The 23,067-nt window shown below is 36.5% G+C and overlaps 1 protein-coding gene across 2 annotated transcripts in view; it reads left to right on the forward strand.

The window, feature by feature from the left end:
• Window positions 1–23,067, forward strand: part of LOC150091183 (transmembrane protein 198) — a 278,344-nt gene that overhangs the window by 223,216 nt on the left and 32,061 nt on the right. For both annotated transcript variants that reach the window (XM_090382651.1, XM_090382643.1), the window contains exon 7: window positions 12,625–12,758. In XM_090382651.1, the coding sequence (XP_090238777.1) occupies window positions 12,625–12,758 (134 nt within the window). The remainder of the gene's footprint in view (window positions 1–12,624; window positions 12,759–23,067) is intronic.

A 23,067-nucleotide genomic window follows, 5' to 3' on the forward strand; every position in this document is an offset into this window, starting at 1 on the left:
CATTGCCTGCAGGATGTCAATTGTGCATTGAATTTTGCTTTCAGATATAGCACAATTTTGTTTAATGGCAACCTTTGGTAGTTTTTCTTAAAACACTGATTACACCTTGATCAAGTGGCCGAAGAACTGATGTCATATTTGGTGGTAGGTACTTTACAGTGATTGAAAAAGTCATTTACTTAAGAATGAGGGGTGCAGTTATCCACAAACAGCAAAATTTTTATATTCTAACTCACCCTGTGATCTACGTCTCTGATCCATCCTTCGTAGATTTGTGATGTCATCCATGCCTTTTGGTTTGCTTGATACATAGTCAGTAATGCCTTTAAAGCGTCTGGGCTTTCCCAATGATTAAAAGAGGAAGCTTCTCTGTCCAGACCTGTTTGCTGTTATGAGAATGGTAATCTGTTGTTTATCCGTTTTTTTTATGGCGCTACATTTCTCGCCTCTAAATGTAAGTGGTTCTATCCAGTAGCAGTTTTAAAAAATGAGTCCAGTTTCATCAGCATTGAAGATGTCATTGTAGTCATATGTCAGCGTAACATTTTTAAAGGATTTTCCTTTGATTCCTTTGTAGCAGCAATGTCCATGGCTGCACTTTTGCCACACTTTTTTGAAAGACAGGCCATGACAAGTCTTAAATTTCTGGAACCATCCATCTGAACTTTTAAATTCTTCAATATCCATTTGATGTGCAAACAATTCAGCCTTAGCTCTTAAAAGATTACCCTATCTACTAGAACATTTTTTGTACACATCATCATTAGCCATTCCAAAAGTACCTTTTCAAGATGGGGATACTTCGAGTTTTCATGCTCGAATCCTACCCTGTGCAGCAGATTTTTCTAAACTTTCAATTTTTTTCCCAATCTTTCAGAATAGTGAACAGAGTACTCTTAGGAATGGTGAACTGTCTGGCAATGTCACTATGCACACTATTATCCACAACTTGCAAAATCCTAATTTTATCTGAGATTGGCAAAGCTATCTGCTTTCTTTGAGGCATACCAATAAACATGCACCCTAACTAATGAAGTGAACTTCCAGCTGATGTTCATTTCATAATTGCACTGTGAGAAAAGAGCATGGGAAATCTTAACAAATGGTTTCTCAAAGTCAGGCTGCAAGCTCATCAATTACTTCAGTATATTTAAAGTGTTCTGTCATTTTTAAACATGAATATTGTAATCAAAAAGTAAAAATTCAGATTAAGAGATAGAAATTTATGGTCGTTATAGAGAAATCCTTTTATTTTCAAGGTCAATACCGAATTTAAAATAGCGTTTAGTTAATGAGAAATTGGCTGGAACCAACTGCAAAGGATGTTATAACGTATTGGGACTTTAAAAAGAGGTTTGACTATATATGTATCTCTTCACAAACAGCACCACATTCATGAGTCTTACATAACAATAGTATAAAGCTAACAATAATGCATTAAAAATACATGTTAATATATGTTTTCTGTTTGTCTGATTTTAATGAAATATAGAATGGCTTGACAAATATTTTTAAAAGGCCTAAACATAAAATTTCATGAAAATCCACCCACCGGGAGTAGAGTTGTTACCTGCCGATGGAGGGACATTGTGAAGAGAATAGGTGCTTAGCATATGCAGGGGGGTCCCTGGTATCTGAGTCCCAGCAGTTACGTGGATTTGAAAATTCACCAAGCACTTGAATATTTTTTGTGAGAACAATCTTCATGATCATGCAACAAATGTTAAGTGCGAAGTTAAGATATAACTAAATGCTACGACATAATTTTATCTGAAAAAATATGACAAAAAAAAAAAAAAAAAAAACACGAACAACTCTGGATTCATTCTTTATTCGTACAAATGAAAAATAGTGTAATTTCAGTAAACTTTACGTAACCTTACATTGTGTAACATATTATAATAAAAGATGTCTAATAAAATAATTTTCTCATTTTTCATTTCCTTCATCCATTTTTTATTATGTACAAGTATAAGAAAAATTATTATATAATATTGGTGTAGATACACCGTATCTACTCATCCTTCACAATGAGTTGCCCATGTATTGCCCCCCCCCCCTTTTTTTTTTTTTTGGTAGTTGTTGGCGCATCGGCTTCTGTGGCCATAATGCACCTCCCAAGGTTTTTGCAGTACTTTAATCCAAGCCCGAGGCAGGATTCGAACCCGCGACCTTTGGGTTGCCAGGCAGGCACTTTACCCACCCAGCTAGCCCGGTCAGCTGTATTGCCCTACCTTGAATAAGTAATACTTCACTTGCAATATCAGGGTACTTGCCCATCCATTGATGAAAAGCCAACTAGCTTTGAAACAGTGCCATCTGGGTGGTGATGCCCACCGAGAATAGCATTAGCATTAGCAGAGGCATATGATGCAAGAAAGCAAGCTTATTCAGCATCAGCCAAAAAAAAAACAAAAAAAAAAAAAAAAAACAACCACTACTCCCATTTCACCCCTCCATTCGTTCGAAATACCTGTGAGGCTGAGCCTTAAATTTGTTTAGGCTATCAACTTCAACAACAAGCGATGGGAGTCTATTCCACAAACCAACTGCCCGCTGGCTAAAGGCAAATTTCCGCACATCTATCCGACATCCGTCCTTCCTCAATTTGAATTTATGCCCTCTCAGGTGATTATTCTGAGCAAGAGGAAGAATCCCATCGGCATTGAGCATGCTCAAGCCATTCAAAGCCTTATACACCTCTATCAGATCACCTCGCCGATGCCTAGTCTCCAGGCTCTGTAATTTGCAAAACTTAAGCCTTTCTTCGTAAGAGCAACCCTTTGTTCCATTCACTAATCTTGTTGCCCTTCTCTGTACTCGTTCCAGCAGCTCTACATCCTTCTTGAAATGAGGCCTCCAGACCTGTATACAGTACTCAAGGTGTGGCCTGACCAATGCCTTATACAAGGGAATAATCACATCCCTGTCCCTGCTAGAAAAATTCCTGTATATCATTGACAAGACACCATGAGCTACTCTTGCAGCTCGTCTGCACTGCTCAGAGAACTTCATATCTGCCTGCACAATTACCCCCAGGTCCTTTTCATTCTCTACCACTGTCAGCGTAGTACCACAGAGTTGATGCGTTGATCTGGGGTTACTGTTTCCCATATGTAGTACTTTACATTTGTCAATGTTAAACTTCATTTGCCACCTCTCAGCCCATCTGCTCAACCTTTCCAGATCCTGTTGCAGCAGCACAGTATCAGTAGTGTCCTTAACAACCCTGCCAACCTTGGTATCGTCTGCAAACTTGGACATTAAGCCTGATACACCATCATCAATATCATTTATAAATACAGAAAACAACAATGGACCCAACACTGAACCCTGAGGAACTCCACTAATAACATTAGTCCACGTTGAGCAGTGTCCATTGATTACCACTCTCTGTCTTCGGCCACTCAACCATCCCTTTATCCATATCAGCAATTTGCCTCCAATGCCACACTTCTCCAATTTGTGCAGCAGTCTTCTATGCGCAACAGTATCAAAAGCCTTTCTAAGATCCAAATATATAATATCAAAGTTATTCCCTGCATCCAGTTCTTTTGTGACTACATCATAGTATCCAATCAAATTGGTCAGACAAGACCTGCCCTTAACAAAACCATGCTGTGTCTCAGCTATAACTGAATTCGTGTCCAGATGATCCTGCAGTGCTTCTTTAACCAGTGTCTCCATTAATTTTCCTGGAACCGAAGTTAAACTAACAGGTCTATAATTACTTGTGTCAGCCTTTGATCCTCCTTTGTGAATTGGGGTTACATTTGCACATCTCCAGTCCATAGGTACCTCCCCTGAGTCCAAAGAAGCTCTCATAATTATCGCTAGGGGTTTGCTTACTTCCTTTGCTGCCTCCTTTAATATAACTGGATAGATCCCATCCACCCCGGGTGCCTTTTTTATGTTTATTCTCAACAATTTCTCCTCCACTTTCCTCTCAGTTATTAGAAAATCATCTAGCTCGCTGCCAATGTTTACTTCACCTACGACATTCCCCTTCCTGAATAACTCCTCATGTGTGAATGTAGATGCAAAATACTCGTTTAGATTGTTAGCCACCTGAGCTGGATCCTCAACTGTTGAACCATCAACATCCAGTGGACCAATCTGATTCACCCCTTTCCTTCTTGAGTTTAAATAAGTAAAGAACTCTTTTCTGTTTTTCTTTGCATCCTTTGCCAAGGATTTCTCATAATCTGCCTTTGCCTGCCTAATCTCCTTTGTGACTTGGTTACAGACCAACTTATATCTATCATAGGCTTCCATGTCACCCATTAATTTGTATGTATCCCATGCATTTTTCTTCTCTGCCATATGTCTTATTAGTTCATCTGGCAACCTAGGCCTGAACCTTGAACAATATTTCTTGGTTGGTATGTAAAGCCTGGTAGCTTCCAAGATTAGTTCCTTGAATGCTTCCCATTTTGAATTTGCTGTTGGTAACATCATCAGTTGGTCCCACTGTATAGAATTTAAATACTATCCCAGACCATCATAGTCGCCTTTACGAAAGCAAAAACCTTCCCTTTACCTCTGATGGTAGTTACCTCCTTGAGTAAATCCCACTTCAGCACACTGTGATCACTGCCACCCAGTGGTTCCTTTATCTGCAGATTCCTAATGCATGAAGAATCACTACTGATAATCAGATCAAGAGTATTACTCCCTCTAGTTGCCTCCCGAACATGCTGGTGTAGAAAACAATCATCCAGTAAATCCACAAAAGCCTTGCTAGTGTGTGAGTGACCAACCCACAAATTCCAGTCAATATCTGGGAAATTAAAATCCCCCATCATATGACTCTCTGATTTACTGGCCCATTCTATTTCCCTGTACAGTATCTTATTATACTCATCAGAGTCATTAGGCCTATAGCACACTCCTACTCTCAATTTTGATCTCTCAATGCTTATGTCACACCAAACTGACTCGACACTGCCCTGTCTATCAATGTCGACTGGCTTCACTTCCTTGGATTTTATGTGTTTTTTAACTAATAGCATAACCCCTCCTCCCCTCCTGTCCTGTCTATCCTTTCTATACACATTGTACTCCCCAAATTCCAGTTCTGCATTCCTTATATCTGTGTGACACCACATCTCTGATATCCCAACAATATCTGCCTTTGATGTTTAGAGCAATACCTCAAATTCATCAAATTTATTTACTAAACTCCTAGCATTGGTGTACACGCAAGTATACATGCACCTGTTTCTAATCTTAGCTACCCTAACACAACCCATGTGTTTACTTGTACCGCAATGACTTCCAGCAGTCTCTGAAATATCCTGCATCTTGTTTTTCAGGCTTCTGCTCATTCCAATAGAAGCAGTGCAAGAATCTCTTTCACCTCTGCCAGTGGCTACTGTTAATCCATTAGTCTTTGTCTCCCCCCAAGCTAGCAGTTTTCCGACCCACCTAACACTGCCTCGATAGCATCAGCAAATATTCTTGCACCCTTTCTATTTAAGTGTATCCCATCCCTGTAGAAGCAATCTTTCCTGTTAACAATTACATTCCAGGCTGAAAAAAATTTTACCCCTTGAGCCTTGCACAATCTTTCCAGGGCCGAATTGATCGACAAGGCTCTCATCATATACTCCCTCCTATCATGTCTGTGCAGAATTGCAGACACTTTCAAATTCAACCCTACTTCACAGCTTTTTTTCAACAGTGACCTGTACTTGTTAAGTAATTCCGCTGGTCTCCTACTCTTAATATCATTAGTGCCAACGTGTACGACTATATCACCTTTTGTGCTCTTAAAAGATGATATCTGCTCTACAACGTCATCAACCTTTGCCCCTGGCAGACATACCCTGGTCCTGTTCCACCTATCCTTTTTACAAAGCATGTTCCCCGTTTCCCTGACAATAGAGTCACCAACAACTACTAGTTCCTGTGGGACCAGCGCATTCTGCCTTGGGGGCTGCCTCTGTGTTGCAAGATGACCAAGTGCAAGCTCTGGCGTTGATGTGGGCAGCTGAGAGCTTGATGGGCCCCTCAATTTATTTCCTTCGAGGGCATCCACCCTGTCCGTCAAGGTCTCATATAGGCCCATAACAACACCGAGTTGTCACCTAATTTCCTTGCACTCCTTGCATCGTGCACACACAAAGACATCCCCCATGGCAGTATCATGTCCCGTACCCGATTGCTCCGCAAACATCAAGCAAACAGTGCATCTTAAAAGGCTGTGATTCAGAGGGCAACTGCCCCCCTCAGTTCTCCCCTGAGTCACAGCACTCCCATTAGCTTGAGCCTTTTGCTTTGCTGCTCTGGTCAGAGTCATGATTTCGATTTAAATGTCAATAAAATTACAATTCCAGAACAAAATTAAAACCTTAACTTGTATCTTAACACAGTTATAACGCTATATTTATTTTTCAGTATCGAGTGTTATCTACAAGTTGCCTTTATATAACTTCCGTATCAAGTATGTATTAATTATTTGTTACGTTTGTACTCTAAGTCGTTATATATATATATATAGTTAAAAGTACAATTTAATTGACAATGAAGTTTAACAAGATTAATAGATCTACTGATTAATTGACAATATTATATTATGCACTATACTATACAAAGCTAATGCTATCGAATTCCGGATATGCTGTATCGCGTTTCAGTAACGAGTGTTATCTACGAAATTCCTTTATATAACTTCCGTATCAAGTTATGTATTAATTATTTATTTTTACTAATTATTTATGTTCCGTAACCTAAGTGGTTATATGTATAGTTAAAAGTACAATTTAATTGCCAATGAAGTTCGACAAGATTAATAGATTTTACTGATTAATTTTCACGTAACAATGGCGGCCTATTATGAACGGTAAACACGTGGATTTGATACCCTTTCCGATACTAAGTAATACCTACAAATCTCTATCTAAGTTACTTTAACTTTAAGTACCGTAAATAGGAATATAAAGCTACTCTAGAAATAAGTTAATATGTCAATTTAAACTAATAAAGCAGAAAATAAATCAGAAAAAACTTCTCTGTTCCAAGAGCGGCAGAAAGGCACGTCCGCCTTTCTATAGAAGACTATAAAAGAAGACTAACAGAGAAGACTATAAGTAACTATAGTCTTCTCTGTTAGTGAAGCGTTACTTATTCGAGGTAGTGCAATACCTCGAATTCTTATATCTCACAATATGAAATACAGTTGAAATGATGCTTTTCACACTGCTATCATAGTTTTTCTTTAAGAGCTGTCTATGGTGTATCTACACCGACATTATACAGATATAGAATCTTGAACTCTTAAAATATTATGCCTAGTTGCATTTAGTTTTATTTAAATAATAAACATTATGAAAATTGGTCCCTGTTTTAAGTGGAATTTTCTGGAACCAATTATCCTCGGATAACAAGGATCCCCTGTATATATGCAAACACACCTTAGAATGTCTAATGAGTGCCATAAATGACATGCTTTGCTGATAAATGCAAATGAAAAAATATCAGTCAGTGTCAGGGCTGTACACAAAGGAATACTTCTAGGGTGTTCAAACCCTATCCGCTTAACTCAAGCATGCAGTGAAAGAGAGATATGATGATCCTAATTGATATCTCACAAATCTCCCCCCCCTCCCATTTTCCCAGGTCAGACCCCTCTATTTTTAAATTTCTGTATATGACCCTGGAAAGAAATTGCTAGAATGTCACATTCAAACAACTAAGAATCTTATTATTATTTTCTTTTATTCATTTTATTTATTTACTTTTTTTTTTTTTTTTTCATGCCAACTGAAGGATTAAAAACTATTCTTGTATATGGAAACTGATTTTTCTTATATATACAAGAGCATCACTTTTTGGGAGCTGCTTTTTTTTTTTTTTTTTTTTTTTTTTTGTGAAAATCCCAGTCATGAGAAGGTATTAGAACCTATAGTAATTGGTACCATGCATAGATTGAAGGTCGAGAAGATTAAAAGATTAAAGACTATACACATTGACATTAGACTTGAATTTCTGAAGTTTGTAATTTTCAGGAAATGTGTATGAAGGGAGGTTGTTCCAGCAAACAGAAGTTGAAAGAATAAATGAGGAACAAGAAAAGTTAATTCTGTGAGTTTGAAGTTGGACAATAAAAGGATGATGATTTGTTGCTGCATGTATTTGGACTGGTTTGGAAGAGAGCAAGAATTACAGAAGCCGATTCAGAAGAACAGTACCTGTGGAAGTATCTATATAAAAGGTATGCAGCAGTAACAGAACTTTTATAAAAGAGAGAGAGAGAGTAGAGAGAGAGAGAGAGAGAGAGAGAGAGAGAGAGAGAGAGAAGAAAGTAAGAAAGTGAGTGCAGAGACTTTGTTAGAGATGAGCCATTTAATTAACCTAAATGCCCTCATTTGAATGGAATCTAGAAGCTTGAGAGAGGTTTTGGGGGCAATGGGAACAATATCCCATGATAGTGCTGATTTGCAATTTGTACAGCATGAATGTTTGCAAGAAAAGTAAGAAAGCGAAAGAGAAAACCCAGTTTTTTAGATATAGCGGAAGCAATATTTGTAATGTGCTTATGCCAAAAGAGAGAGATTAGAAATCAGGGTAATCCCCAATAGAGATATTATGATCTTGATAGAAATCGGAGAGTCATCAAAAATAAGCATAGGAGCAGAAGAATCCTTTTTGCGAGATATAAGACAGGACTGAGTTTTAGAAGGATTGAAATCAACTAAGTTATTTTTGCCCCACTGGAGAATTACTTGGAGATCAGCATTTAAGGAATTGGTAGTAGAGAAGTTGAAGCTGTTCGTGCAGGACAAGGTTTCTCCAACTGGAAGGTGGAATGCAATGTGCTATTGTCAGCAAAACTATGGATAGGATTTCCGGTCAATGGAAGAAGGTTATTTATATACAAGAGGAAAAGAGTGAGAGAAGAAACTGAACCTTAGGGAACCCCAGCATTAGTGGAGACTTTAGAAGATGGAGAGTCATCTACCATCACCCACAATGAGCAGTCAGAGAGAAAACTGGATACCCAATTATAAAAAACAGTTGGCAAACCATATGATGGAAGCTTATTTAGAAGACTTTTATAGCAAACATGATCAAAAGACTGAAATGTCAAGAGCAACTGCTTGAATTTCGCCAAACTTTTCCACTGAATTTGTCCATAGATAGGTAACATAAGCCGGAAATTTTACCATTGGATTGACACTGACGGAATCCATCCTGGTGATCACTGATCAGATGGAAGGTACCTAGACAGTTTAAGAGTTAGTGGTTAATTGAATTCTCCATTACTTTAGAAAGAGTAGAAGTAAGTGCAACGGGATGAGAAATAGATGGGAGGAATTTGTTATCCTTTTTAGGAACTGATTGGATATGAGCAAATTTCCAAGCAGAAGGGAAAAGATCTTTGAAATACGAAAGTGAAAAAAGGTGACACAAACAGGAGTATGTTCAGGAGCACAGGTTTTCAGAACAAGGGGAGAAATACTATCAGAACCTGTAGCTTTCTTAGCATCAAGCTTCATCAAAATCCTTCTGACATCATTTTGACAGAAGACCATGGTAGGCACTGAATGGAGTGTACTGGGAATGGTGGGAGGTGGTTTACCAAGATCATCAATACATGAATTGGAAGAAAAATAGGATGCTATAGCAGATCAGCTTTATCTTTGGCTGAAGTGGCAATAGAACCTTCTGGTTTTGACAAGTTGGGACAGAGGTGGGCAAAAGTTGTGGCCAATAGCTTTGGCAAGAGACCAGAATACTCAGCTGCCAATTGGACAAGAAGCGAATTTTTCTAGTCTTAACTTGTTCGAAAAACTAGTTTGGACTGATTAATAACTGCTTTACAATCGTTGTAAGCTTTGGTGTAGGAAGAAAATGAACCTTGAGGTTTGGAAACAAGCCAATTATTACAATATGCAATGTTCTTCTCTTAAACAGCCTTAGCACATTTATAACTGCTTTACAATCGTTGTAAGCTTTGGTGTAGGAAGAAAATGAACCTTGAGGTTTGGAAACAAGCCAATTATTACAATATGCAATGTTCTTCTCTTAAACAGCCTTAGCACATTTATTGGAAAACCAAGCTTTAGATAAGGGATGAGATTTTAAGGTGGTGTGTGAAATAAAGGATTTTGTCCCTACAAGAATAATTTCACTGACACAATCTGAGCAAACATTGACATTAGAAGTTTTGAAACAGTAATTTGACCAAGGAAAAGAAGAAAAAAAATCTCACAGATCATCCCATTTTGCATTCTTGTAATACCTATCAACACGAGGTTGAGAATGGCCATGAGAGGAAGGCTTCATTGGAGAAGGGACCATCACCAAGGTTCAAAAAAAATTTGTATTCACCAAGACATAGTTGTGATAGAAAGATGAAATTTCTTTATTTTGATTCCTTGAAATCTCTATAGCATCCACACAAATTTTGGTTTCAGTCTGACAGTTAATTTTTTTTCTTTGTAGCACTGAATGAAGAGTCATAATGGATAAAGTGGAAAGCAGATCAATGATTCGGTTCTGAAAGGGAAAACACCTAAAACAATCCATGAAGAAATGGTTGCTGTTTATGGAGAAGACTGCCCAGATTACAGCTGTTGATTAGTATAAATAATTCAAATGTGAAAGAACTTTGGTGCATCGTGATGAAATCCCAGGACACCCAGCAACTGCTGTAACAGAAGAGAGCGTTGCAAAAATTGTGGCATTAATTCTGGAAGATCACTATATTAACTTCAAAGAACTAGCTGCAGAACTCCAAATTAGCATTGGATCTGTGGAGAACATCATCGATCAACAGTTGCATATAAGTAAAGTGTCTGCTAGATGCATTCCCAGACTTTGGACCCCTTACCAGAAGATGGAAAGGACACATTGTGCACATGAGATGTTGTCAGTGTGCTGGGAAAAGCAAGAGTTATTTTCATGGCTAGTCACCATGGATGAAACTTGGATCTATCACTATGATCCTGAAATTAAACAAATGTGAAAACAATGGAAGCATGCAGAATCACCCTCCACCCCAAAAGGAAAAGATGCAACCAAGTGCTGTCAAGGTCATGCTGTCAGTTTTTTTGGGATCAGCATGGTATTAATACTAACAAATTACCTTGAAAAGAGCTGTACTGTGATGGTGAAGTATTCCAACCTCCTCATAAAGCTACATGCTATTATAAAAGAAAAAAGCTGGCCTGCTCCATGATAATGCCTCTGTGCATTCCTCGCATGCTTTAATGAGATGTGCCCATGAATGTGGTTTGAAATATTGCCACATCCTGCTTATTCCTCTGACCTTGCACCCTCGGATTGCTTCCTTTTCCAGCCCTGAAGTCCTTTTTTCATGGAAAACATTTGCTGCTGGTGATGAGGTGATTTCTGCTGCTGAGTTGTGGTTTGAAAGACAGAGGACTTCTACAAAACTGGCCTGCAGAAGTGTATTGAGAGGTGCCAAAAATGTGTTGTTTTGTTTAGGACTATGTTAAAAAAATGTAATATATCATGTTTGTTTCCACCTTATCACTACTTCTGGGTGAATACAAATCTTTTTTGAACCCCTTCCCCTACTTCATCTATCCTGGTAACAGGATGGATGACGTATTATAATCTTTCCATACAAAATTGTAATCTTGTTTGGCAATTTTCAGTTAAAAGCCCCCACAGAATATTTTTCTGTAGTTGTGCTTTACTTGGTCTGGTAAATATATCATGATGTGTGATTAGATTTCATGCTATAAATCTGAAAGAGTTTAGTTGATAAATGTTAGTGATGGTTAACATGTACCAAAGCAAACTGAATATTATCAGTTTGTTTTTGTACATTATTTGATCTCATGTCTAAAATAAAATTTTTCAGATGGCTGAAATTCTTGTCATTCCAACCAATAAAAAACATAGATTCATAGCTGGCAAATTGTGACTCTATATATGCAGTGAAAATGCTTTCCTTTACATATTTGACTTTTCTTACAATATGTGGAATATAACCTTCAATGCTGATGAGTTTTTGGATGTATTATGTTAACATAACTTTTTTTACGAATACAACAAATTACTTGTATGTATTCCAGAATAGTAAAAAAAAAAAGTGTAGCAACATGTAAACTTTTTAATATAAAAGCATTTTCAGTGTCCAAACTTGTAAGATTATCTCAGTCTAAATATTGGTTCAAACCACATCTAAAATGTATTTTAAAAGTTAAGAAAAAAATTGTACAGACAGTGGAAGAAATATACTAAAAACTATATTCAGATAACCTACAGATTTCTACTCAGCATATACCTGGAAGAATCAATGACCAGTCAGTAAGTATAAGAAATATCAACTCAGTACTAAAATGTATTTTATATAAAATTTATTTCTGATTCAAAAACCCTAACCCCCCACCCCTTTTCACCTTCACACCCACCCTTAAAGTTTGCAGTTCAGAGACATCTTTGGAAATGTAACCTCTGCAGACAGAAAGATTGTATTGTAATTTTTGAGTGTACAGATAAAGTATTGAATATAAATGAAGAATAAGGATAAGTTTTTGCTTAAAATAAATGTTAAAAGAAATATAGCTAAACAAATTTAAAATAGTTTTTCTTTTATTTATATGAGGTATTGCTAAATATGAACCAAAGGTTTATGTATATTTGCAGTGGCACCTTCTCGGCGGTCACGCCAGTTAAATTTACAAAGGATAAGGCAAGAAGAATCTCGAGCTGAACAGCGCCAGAAAAAGTATCGTTATCTTTATCAGGTGCGAACAGCTCACGGAGATGTCATATCACAAGTAAGTTGGCCATCCATCGGTAAAATTATCAAAAAAAAAGGATTTTAGTTATAAAATATATGACATCTGTTCTTGATATGTAATATTGATAATAGTCTACTTTATGATCAAATAGATATATATTGGCACAGCTTCCAAAATTTATTCAGAACAACTTACAGAGTAGAAAACATCAGTAAGTTATGCAAAGAATAATTCATCCAATTTGCATGAATAAATATCAGCTTATTAGTTGCAATGAGAAAAATTACAAAGCATTTAGCCATACTTGTTCTGTGTAAATAAAACTAGAGGTTTACATCTGTTAAATATTGATAAAATTGACACAGAAACATCAGGTAAATAAATATAAATTACATAATCAAATATAAATGTACAGAACAGTCAGATCACAACTTAATAAACATAAATTAAGAGGAATAGTATTTATCACACTAGTAATATCTGTAAATATTAGCATATAGAATAGTTTTAGAATAGTTTCCTCAATTTGTTTTCCTGTAAAAGCTATTTTCCAGGAATAGTTTTCCAGGATTCAGTGTTGGAATACTGAATAAGGCTGGGTATGAAATAAAGAAAGAATTTATCTAGAGAGGAATTCTATTAGTCAGAGGAATTAATAAGGCTTCTACTTGATGCATGTCAAAAGAGCTGTACTGTGATGGTGAAGAATGTACAGCAACTCTACATAAACCAACTTTCTGTCAAATAATTGGACCTGCTAAGTAGAAAAGAAGCATTTTGGAAATGGAATTAAGAGATTTGATCTGTATAAAAGTCTTTTTAAAGAAACCCAGTTGGGGTTATTAATCATTGTGGGGCAGGAAATGTGTTATTGGCCCAGTTTTAAATTGCACCTAGGTTAGAATTTGATACTCAACAGAGACAAGCCCTTTGATTTGCAAAGTGGAGTCAGAAGATTTCTACTCTCTTGTATCATACCAGGGTGGGCTGAAGAGTAATGCATATTACTCTTCATTGAGCTCAATGCTTTGAGCTCTTCATCTGCATAGAAAGATGAAATCCATTATGGTTTTTATAGAGCATTTAGATAATTTAATTTGCTTTTTCCAGCCACCAAAGGAACTTGGAATATATGGCCATTAATTAATTTTATTTAATTATTCTAAATTTTAAATCTACTATGTGCATATATTCAATCAAATTAAAAATGATCTGTTTACCATTTTTCATAAGTTCCTCAGAGCAGTTATCTCCCATTAAATCCATTTTATTTCTTACAAATGTAAGAAATGTTTTCTCCTGTATTAAATCCAATATAACACAGGAGAAATAAGTTGAAATTATGTATACGTGCCTTTCAACACCAGTACTAGAAATATTCTTCTGAATTTTAATTTATAAATAACTATAAGTTCAGTATAATTTTTCATTTTTCATCATTAATTGATATTTTTGTAATTTCATAAGACATGTTGTTGGGTAATTACGCTACATGAACATTTGGGGAGAGACAAACCGATGTTGGGAAATTGAAGCGCCATTTCGTGTTATTTCCCAACAGGATATCCTCCCACCTCCTCCATATTCCCTCACTTCACCTTTGCTGGCTTTGAAGCTACCTAAAAATTTGTGTGTACCATGGAAACCCCAATAACAATCCAGAACGTCGAAAAAAAAATTATTTTTTTTTGTCAGGGAAGTTAAAAACATTACCTACTGAATGCAATGCCCTGGATAATGGAGAGTAAACCTGTTGAATATTGTTGAAACAGTAGGAAAAGTGGAATTTTCCACGTGTCAATATACAGCAACTCCACCAAACTTCACAGTTGGGATGACACACTGATAAATAATGTTTTCCAGGCATCCACCAGACCCAAACACGGCCACCAGATTGGAAACCCAAGTCCAAGTACCATGAGTCACCACTCCATAATATAGCTTTCCAAAGTTCCAGGGTCCATTTTATGACGGGTTGTGCATACGACAGCTTGACACTGTGCATTGTGTTTGTGTGCTTCAGTAAAATCTGGTGCTATGTAGCCTTCTTTCCTATCCTCACATATTGTCCTTGTACTATAGAACAAGGACAATATGTGATTTCTCTGGACAATCTCTGGTCTCTTTCTGGCAATTTCTGTAACTATCTGAATACTTCCTGGCTATAGTAGCACCATTAAATTTCTATTTGGTGATTATATTAGCTACCATTGATCTAGGGTGTTGCAGCAGAACAGATTGAGTATTGATATGGCACCCTGTGATGACCCCCCTCTGCCATTGGAAGTCACTGAGCTCAATGTTTGACCCATCTACGTATTTTGTTGAACTGCTTGCCTCTAGCATGAACACCTTATGTACGTGACAGGTGGATTACGTTTTTTTTCCCAAATCCATTGAGTGTCTAGTATCCATAAGATTTGGGAAAATATAGCATATTTTTGAATTATAAAAAATAGAATGTTGCAGGTGAATTAGCAGCATTTTAAATATACATTTCCATCTGCTGTTACAACTCTTGTTGGGACAGCCAAGTACTTATGTAAATGTCAATGGGATGCTACAGGGATTACCTTTATTTTTCGCTATAGAATGGCTTCTTTTGACGAACTCTCCTAGTGGAACGCGTTAACAATTAATTTGTAACAACAATATAATTATAAGATTAATTAAACATCTTCCCAATGTCAGAACAGTAGCGGGACAACCCCATGGTATCAATATTGGATGCCCAACTCAACCCAGAGCTCCAACTACCACCCCCCCCCCTGCCAGTAAGAAAAAAATCACGTTCAACATAATTAAAATTAAATTTGATGTAAAAAAGCTTAACTACATATAGAGCAATATTCTCTTCATTCCTTAAGTTGGACTAAGGCTTTTCAAAACTACATCTTCACAGGAATAAGAGCAAACCAAAAAAAGTTAACCAGAAGAATTTGTCTTATGTAGTACTGTTTTGTTCTTCACACATGTGTATAAATGACCAGTCATCAGATAATAGGAATGGTCTACGAATATTAATTGAATTTATACATAACTTTATCTTGAGGGTTTCCGCAATAAGTAATTTACAGTAGTTATGTTGGATATTTATTATTTTTGCTTCATTAAAATCAACGTGTTGTTCATTGATCGCATGAAACAACAGTTCCGATGCATTTGATCGACCTGCCTGAACTAAAGCTTCATGTTGTTTTGCTCGACTGCCCCCATGGTAGAACCTACATAAACCGCATCACAGTTTTTACATGCGATGCTGTATATGAGATCTTGTTGTAATTGAAAGATGGTATTTAAAGGTCAAATTCTAAAAAACATATATAATTTATTCCTTGGTTTGGGTATAATTTTCGTGTCAGTACCTTTGCATATTTGATTTTTTAAGTTTGTTATACTATTGCGTGGCATAAGGTATGGTAATAAAATGTTTTTTGTCCATGTAAAATTTACATACATTGTGTTTCCCGGTTTTTATTTATTTTTTCCATGCTAAGGAAAAAATCAAAGTTAAGACCTTTGCATGGAAAATTTAAATTTTCCATGCAAAGGTCTTAACTTTGTTTATAATGGTTAAAGGGTAACCCCTGTTTATAAATCTCCTTGTTAGCTCATTTATTTCTGGTGTTAATAAAATCTGGGAGGAAGAATATTTAAACGCTTTAATGAATTAATTCAACATGACTGATTTTTTTTATACGAATAGGGGTGGTAACTATGGAAATGTAAAAGCATACCTTTATTAGTGGGTTTTCTATATATACTGAAATTTAATTTATGATATAATCTATGTATGGTAAAATTTAGGAAATTAATGGACTGTTTCTGCTTCTTTTTCCAATGTAAATTTTAATCTTGAATGGATATTATTAAAAACCTGTAGTACATTATTTATGGTCAAATGATCTGTACTAATCAAAATGTCATCCAGGTATCTTCCGTAATATGTGATCTGTGGCAAGAATGGGTTAAGATGCAACTTTTCTAATTTATCCAAGTATAATTCAGCAGTGAGTCCACTGATGTTTAGGCCCATTGGTAGACCAAAAATCTGTCTATAGATTTTGTCTTGAAAGAGAATATAATTGGCATTTACTAATAATTTCATTAGTTCAAAGATTCTATCTTTGGGAAGTCTAGTGTTATTAATCTTTATATCGTCATCATTTAAAAGGGTCCAAACTATGTATAAAGCATATGGAACATTTACATTTGTAAGTAATGAGGTCACATCCAATGAACATAGCTTATTATCTTTTTTAATATGAAGATCTTTAAGGGACATGAATAATGCATCGTAATTTTTAATGTTATATGTTAAATGTTCTCTAAATGATTTTAGAATTGGATAGATAAACATGGCTAATGAAGCAAAGGCAGAATTCTTATGTGACACAATCGGACGTATTGGGTATCCTGTTTTGTGTAATTTTACTTGGCCAAATAAGGTTGGGACATTATTTAATTTGTTCCCGCAATAAATTACTTATTGTTGAAACTCTCGAGACAAAGTTATGTATAAATTCAATTAATATCCGTAGACCATTCCTATTATCTGATGATTGGTCATTTATGCGCATGTGTGAAGAACAAAAAAGTACTACATAAGACAAATTTTTCTGGTTAACTTTATTGGTTTGCTCTTATTCCTGTGAAGATGTAGTTTCGAAAAGCCTTAGTCCAACTGAAGAAATGAAGAGAATATTGCTCTATATGCAGTTAAGCTTTTTTACATCAAATTTAATTTTAAATTTAGTTTTAATGATGTTGAACGTGATGTTTTCTTTACTGGTGGGGGGGGGGGGGTTGGAGCTCTGTGTTGAGTTGGGCGACCAATATTGATACCATGGGGTTGTCCCGCTACTGTTCTGACAGTGGGGAAGACGTTTAATTAATCTTATAATTATATCGTTGTTACAAATTAATTGTTAATGCGTTGGACTAGGAGAGTTGGTCGAAAAAGCCATCCTGCAGCAAAAAATAAAGGTAATTCCTTGTAGCATCTCATAAGATAATAGAATATAGGAATAATAGAGCATTTAATACCTCTCTATCGTCAAATGTAAATGTCTATGTGCTCATTTAACTGTGCCATTCCTTCATTTTAAGTCATAAAATGACTGACATTATTCTGTGACAAGGCTGTTTTTATATTGCAACCCTTCCACTTTAGCATTAGCATTAGTAGAGGCATTTGATGCAAGAAAGCAAGCTTATGCAGCATCAGCCAAAAAAAAAAAAAAAAAAAACAAATAAATAAATAAATAAAAAAATAAAAAATAACCACTTCCACTTCACCCCTCTGTTCGTTCGAAATACCTGTCCAGCTGAGCCTTAAACTTATTTAGGCTATCAACTTCCACGACAAGGGATGGAAGTCTATTCCAGCAACCAACCACCCGCTGGCTAAAGGCAAATTTCCTCACGTCTATCCTACATCTGTCTTTCCTCAATTTGAATTTATGCCCTCTCAGGTGATTATTCTGAGCAAGAGGAAGAATCCCATCGGCATTGAGCATGCTCAAACCATTCAAAGCCTTATATACCTCTATCAGATCACCTCGCCGATGCCTAGTCTCCAGACACTGTAATTTGCAAAACGTAAGCCTTTCTTCGTAAGAGCACCCCTTTGTTCCATTCACTAATCTTGTTGCCCTTCTCTGTACTCGTTCCAGCATCTCTACATCCTTCTTGAAATTAGGCCTCCAGACCTGTATACAGTACTCTAGGTGCGGTCTGACCATTGCCTTATACAAGGGAATAATCACCTCCTTATCCCTGCTAGAAAAATTCCTATATATCATCGACAATACACCATGAGCTACTCTTGCAGCCCGTCTGCACTGCTCAGAAAACTTCATATCTGCCTGCACAACCACCCCCAGGTCCCTTTCATTCTCTACCACTGTCAGCGTAGTACCACAGAGTTGATACGTTGCTCTGGGGTTGCTGTTTCCCATATGTAGTACTTTACATTTGTCAATGTTAAACTGTGTTACTTTTAGGAGTTGAACAAGTGTTAAACTTTAATTATCCTACACATTTATTTAAATATGAAGGATGACTAAAGGGTTGAGTGCAGATGTGAAATATAGTAGATCTATGTACTTTTTATATTCTGTCATGTGCAGGTTAGGCAAGATGGCAAGAACCAGAGAAATGGATGATAAATATATCTGTCCAAGAGACAAGACCCATTTTTAAATCAAAATTTGTTTTTTGGTTCCGTTTTCTTTTTTTCATTCCTTTAAAAATAAACTTCCTGTTCAATGTTTTTTCATCAGTTTAAAATATTGCACCCTTACAGAATGTTAACCTTGCCGGTCATCTGCACCAGCCCCTATTCATTACCATGTGCAGAGAGCAACTCTAGGGTCAGTGATGTACCTCATTATCTACCCTACAGAATCTTAGTGATATGTTCTGACATGACAAGGCAGAACAAGTGAATGATGATGATGATGATAGTTACAGTTAACTTTTTTCAGTTTTGGTTATATTTGCTGTTGCTATTGCTAACATGCCATTTAATACAGTCAGTTATCTCCAGTGGACAAGGATATTGCTATTATTTATTATAAGAGGTTGGCAGTAAGGATTTAGAATCTCCTGAGAAAACTACTTAGTGAAATAGCAGATAGTATGACAACCTTAAATGTCTGAATATTTCACTTCTAACTCTGTGACTTCTAAAATGAAGAAAAACAAATGCTGCCTGCTTTTAACAATTTATTATAAACACTAGTCTAGTTTTTCACAATGTTTATGTGAAGTATAAATAGGTGGCAGTACAGGGTAGATAATGAGGTACATCCTTGACCCTGGAGTTGCTCTCTGCACATGGAATAATTATGCTATCTTTTTTATTTCAATTATGAAATAAAAAAGATAGCATAATTATTCCATGGAAAACAAATTTCATAATTGGCAACACTGACCATCATGGCTGCCGCAACACTGGACCACAACACTCATCCTCCTGTTCATATTCATCTCTCTTCCAAACAGCTATCTGGGTTCCAAAAAAAAAACAGCATAATTCGAATACAAACTACTGCACATGGGATTAAAACTAATAACCATAGATATCTGTACTGCCCTAGAAACATGCCTATGCAGAATCATTGCCAATTACAAACAAGTCAAGGGGATAACCATGGGATCATAAAGAATGGTGCCATCACTAGTCCCATAACTGGTGTGTCAGTGTTGATGCCGATTTTTTAGATGCAAAACTTTATCAGATTAGACAGAACTTTGCAAAACAAACAAAAAAAAAAAAAAAAAAAATTCAGGCAGTGTTTTAAACTGGGAAACATGGAAATGTTCCAAATTCGTTATCATCAAGAATTATGTTGAAAAGTTTATTTTGGCAGCAGCCCAAAAAATCAGTATTCAGTCTCTTGTCCTTAAAATATTGAGTAGATCTCTTTATTAGATATTGCATAGTAACTTACCTTATCTCATTATATCATCCATATAAAATTCAGATCATCCATGATTTGCCAGACGGTGGTTTTGCTTCAAAGGTATTTTGCTAGAAGTTATTAGAGTTAGTGAACAAATATTTATAAATACCAGTTATTAATCAGTCTCAACTAGATTTTGAACAGGCTAACTGTCGAAAACTTGCTTCTTTTCCAAATGATAGTTGAGCATTGGCAAAGCTATTGGCCACAACCTTTGTCTAACTCTAATAATAGTTCTGTCAAAAACAACTGGTACTATTGCCAAAGATAAAACTGACCGGCTGGAATCCTAGTTTTCTCCCAAATCATGTACTGATGATCTTGGTAAACCACCTCCTACCATTCCTAATACACTCCCTTTAATGCCTCCTGTGGTCTTCCATCAAAAGAATGCCAGAACGATTTTGAACAGTCTCGATGCTAAGAAAGCTCCAGGGCCTGATGTTATTTCTCCACCTGTTCTTACACCTGAACATACTCCTGTTTGTGTCACCTTTTTTCACTTTCTTATTTCAAAGGTCTTTTCCCTTCTGCTTGGAAATTTGCTCATATCCAACCAGTTCCTTAAAAGGATGACAAATTCCTCTCATCCAATTATCATCCCATTGCACTCAGCATTAACATTAGTAGAGGCATACAGTACAAGAAAGCAAGCTTATGCAGCATCGCTGTCTAGATACCTTCCATCTGATCAGTGATCATCAGTATGGATTCTATCAGTGTCAATCTACTGGTAATATTCTGTCTTCTGTTAACCATCTGTGGACAAATTCAGTGGAAAAGTTTGGTGAAATTCAAGCAGTTTGCTCTTGACATTTCAAAGTCTTTTTTTTTTTTTTTTCTTTTTTTTTTTTTTTTAATGAAAACCTCCAACATGATAGGTGTTAGAACCTATAGTGCTTAGTACCATGCTTGGGTTGGAGGTCGAGAAGACGAAAGAAGATATTTGTTGACATTAGACTTGAACTTCTGTAGACTGTAATTTTCAGGAAATACATATGAAGGAAGGTTGTTCCAGAAAACGGCAGTTGAATGAATAAACGAGGAAGATGAAAAGTTGGTTCTGTGAGTTTGAAGTTGGACAGTAAATGGATGTTGACTGGTAGCGGCACGTGTTCGGACTGTTTTAAAAGAGAGAGCAGGAATTATAGAAGCCAATTCAGAAGAACAGTGCCCATGGAAGTATCTATAAAAAAAAAGGCATACCGCAGAAACAGTACGTCTATGAGACGGAGAGACTCTGTTAGAGAGGAGTCATTAATTAAATTAATTGTCCTCTTCTGAATGAAATCTAGAAGCCTGAGAGAGGTTTTGGGGACACCACCCCAGATGTGAGAACAATATTGCATGGCAGGGCGGATTTGTATACAGAGTGAGCAGCTGTTTGGAAGAAAAGTAACGCCGAGAGTGAAAGAAAAAACCAAGTTTTTTAGATGCAGAGGAAGCAGTATTTGTAATGTTCTTGTGCCAAGAGAGATTAGAAGTTAGGGTAATCCCCAAAAGAGAGATATCATATTGCCTAGAAATTGGAGTGTCATCAAAAATAAGCATAGGAGCAGAAGAATCCTTTTTGTGAGATATAAGACAAGACTGAGTTTTAGAAGGATTGAAATCAACTAAGTTGTCTTTGCCCCACTGGAGAATTACCTGGAGATTGGCATTTAAGGAATGGTAGCGGATATTCGAGAAGTTGAAGTTGATTGAGCAGGGCAAGGTTTTTCAAAATGGAAAGTGGAATGCAATGTGCTATCGTCGGCAAAACTATGGATAGGATTTCCAGTCAATGGAAGAAGGTCATTAATATACAAGAGGAAAAGAGTGGAGGAAAGAACTGAACCTTGGGGGACACCGGCATTGGTGGAGAAGTTATAAGACAGAGAGCCATCTACCATCACCCTCAGTGAGCGATCAGAGAGAAAACTGGATAACCAATTACAAAAAACAGTTGGCAAACCAGATGGAAACTTGTTTAGAAGACCTTTATGCCAAACACGATCGAAAGCATTTGAGATGTCAAGAGCAACTGCTTGTGTTTCACCAAACTTTTCCATTGAATTTGTCCATAAATGGGTAACATAAGCCAGAATATCGCCTGTGGATCGACACTGACGGAAGGTTTCATAAAAGAGGGGGGAAAAAACATTAAGGGTAAAGGAAAGAATTTTTACTTTTGTAAAGGGGGACTACAAAGGTCTCAGAGACAGTTTTTAAACTCTGTACAGTGGGAACAACTGATAATGTTACCATCAGCAAATTCTAAATGGCAAACATTCGAGGAATTAATCATAGAAGTTACTAGGCCTTCCATACCAACTAAGAAATACTCTTCAAGTTGTAGGCCTAAATTCATGTCAGATTAAGTGATGAGACTTGCAGGAGAGAAGAAAAATACACGGGTTTCTGTGTTGCCCGATATTTTATATCAGGCAACACAGAAACCTGTGGTAGATATAAAATAGTCTGTAATCAAGTTACAAAGGCGGTTAAGCAGGAGAAATCAGATAACGGGAAATCTTTTGGCGAAGGATGCAAAGAAAAACAGCAAAGACTTCTTAACTTATGTAAACACTAGAAAGAAGAGGATTAATCAAATTGGTCCATTCAATATCGATTGTTCAACTGCTCTGCAACTTTGGATTCGGGGGGAGATCTCCGCAGACAAGATCTGCAAATGTATCCCCAATTCAGAAGAGTGATCGAAAGGTGACATGAGTAATTACAGACCTGTTGTCTAATTTCTCTTCCAGGGAAAATAAGGAAACCACTTGTAAGAGAAGCAATGCAAGATCATCTAGATGAGGTTGCAATTATACTTCAAACACAGCATGGGTTTGTTAAGGGGAAATCCTTGTCTGACCAATATAACTGGATACTAC

This window comes from Mastigoproctus giganteus, chromosome 1, assembly GCF_048544385.1.
Source record: "Mastigoproctus giganteus isolate SK-2022 chromosome 1, ASM4854438v1, whole genome shotgun sequence".
In the NCBI taxonomy this organism is placed as follows: Eukaryota; Metazoa; Arthropoda; class Arachnida; order Uropygi; family Thelyphonidae; genus Mastigoproctus; species Mastigoproctus giganteus.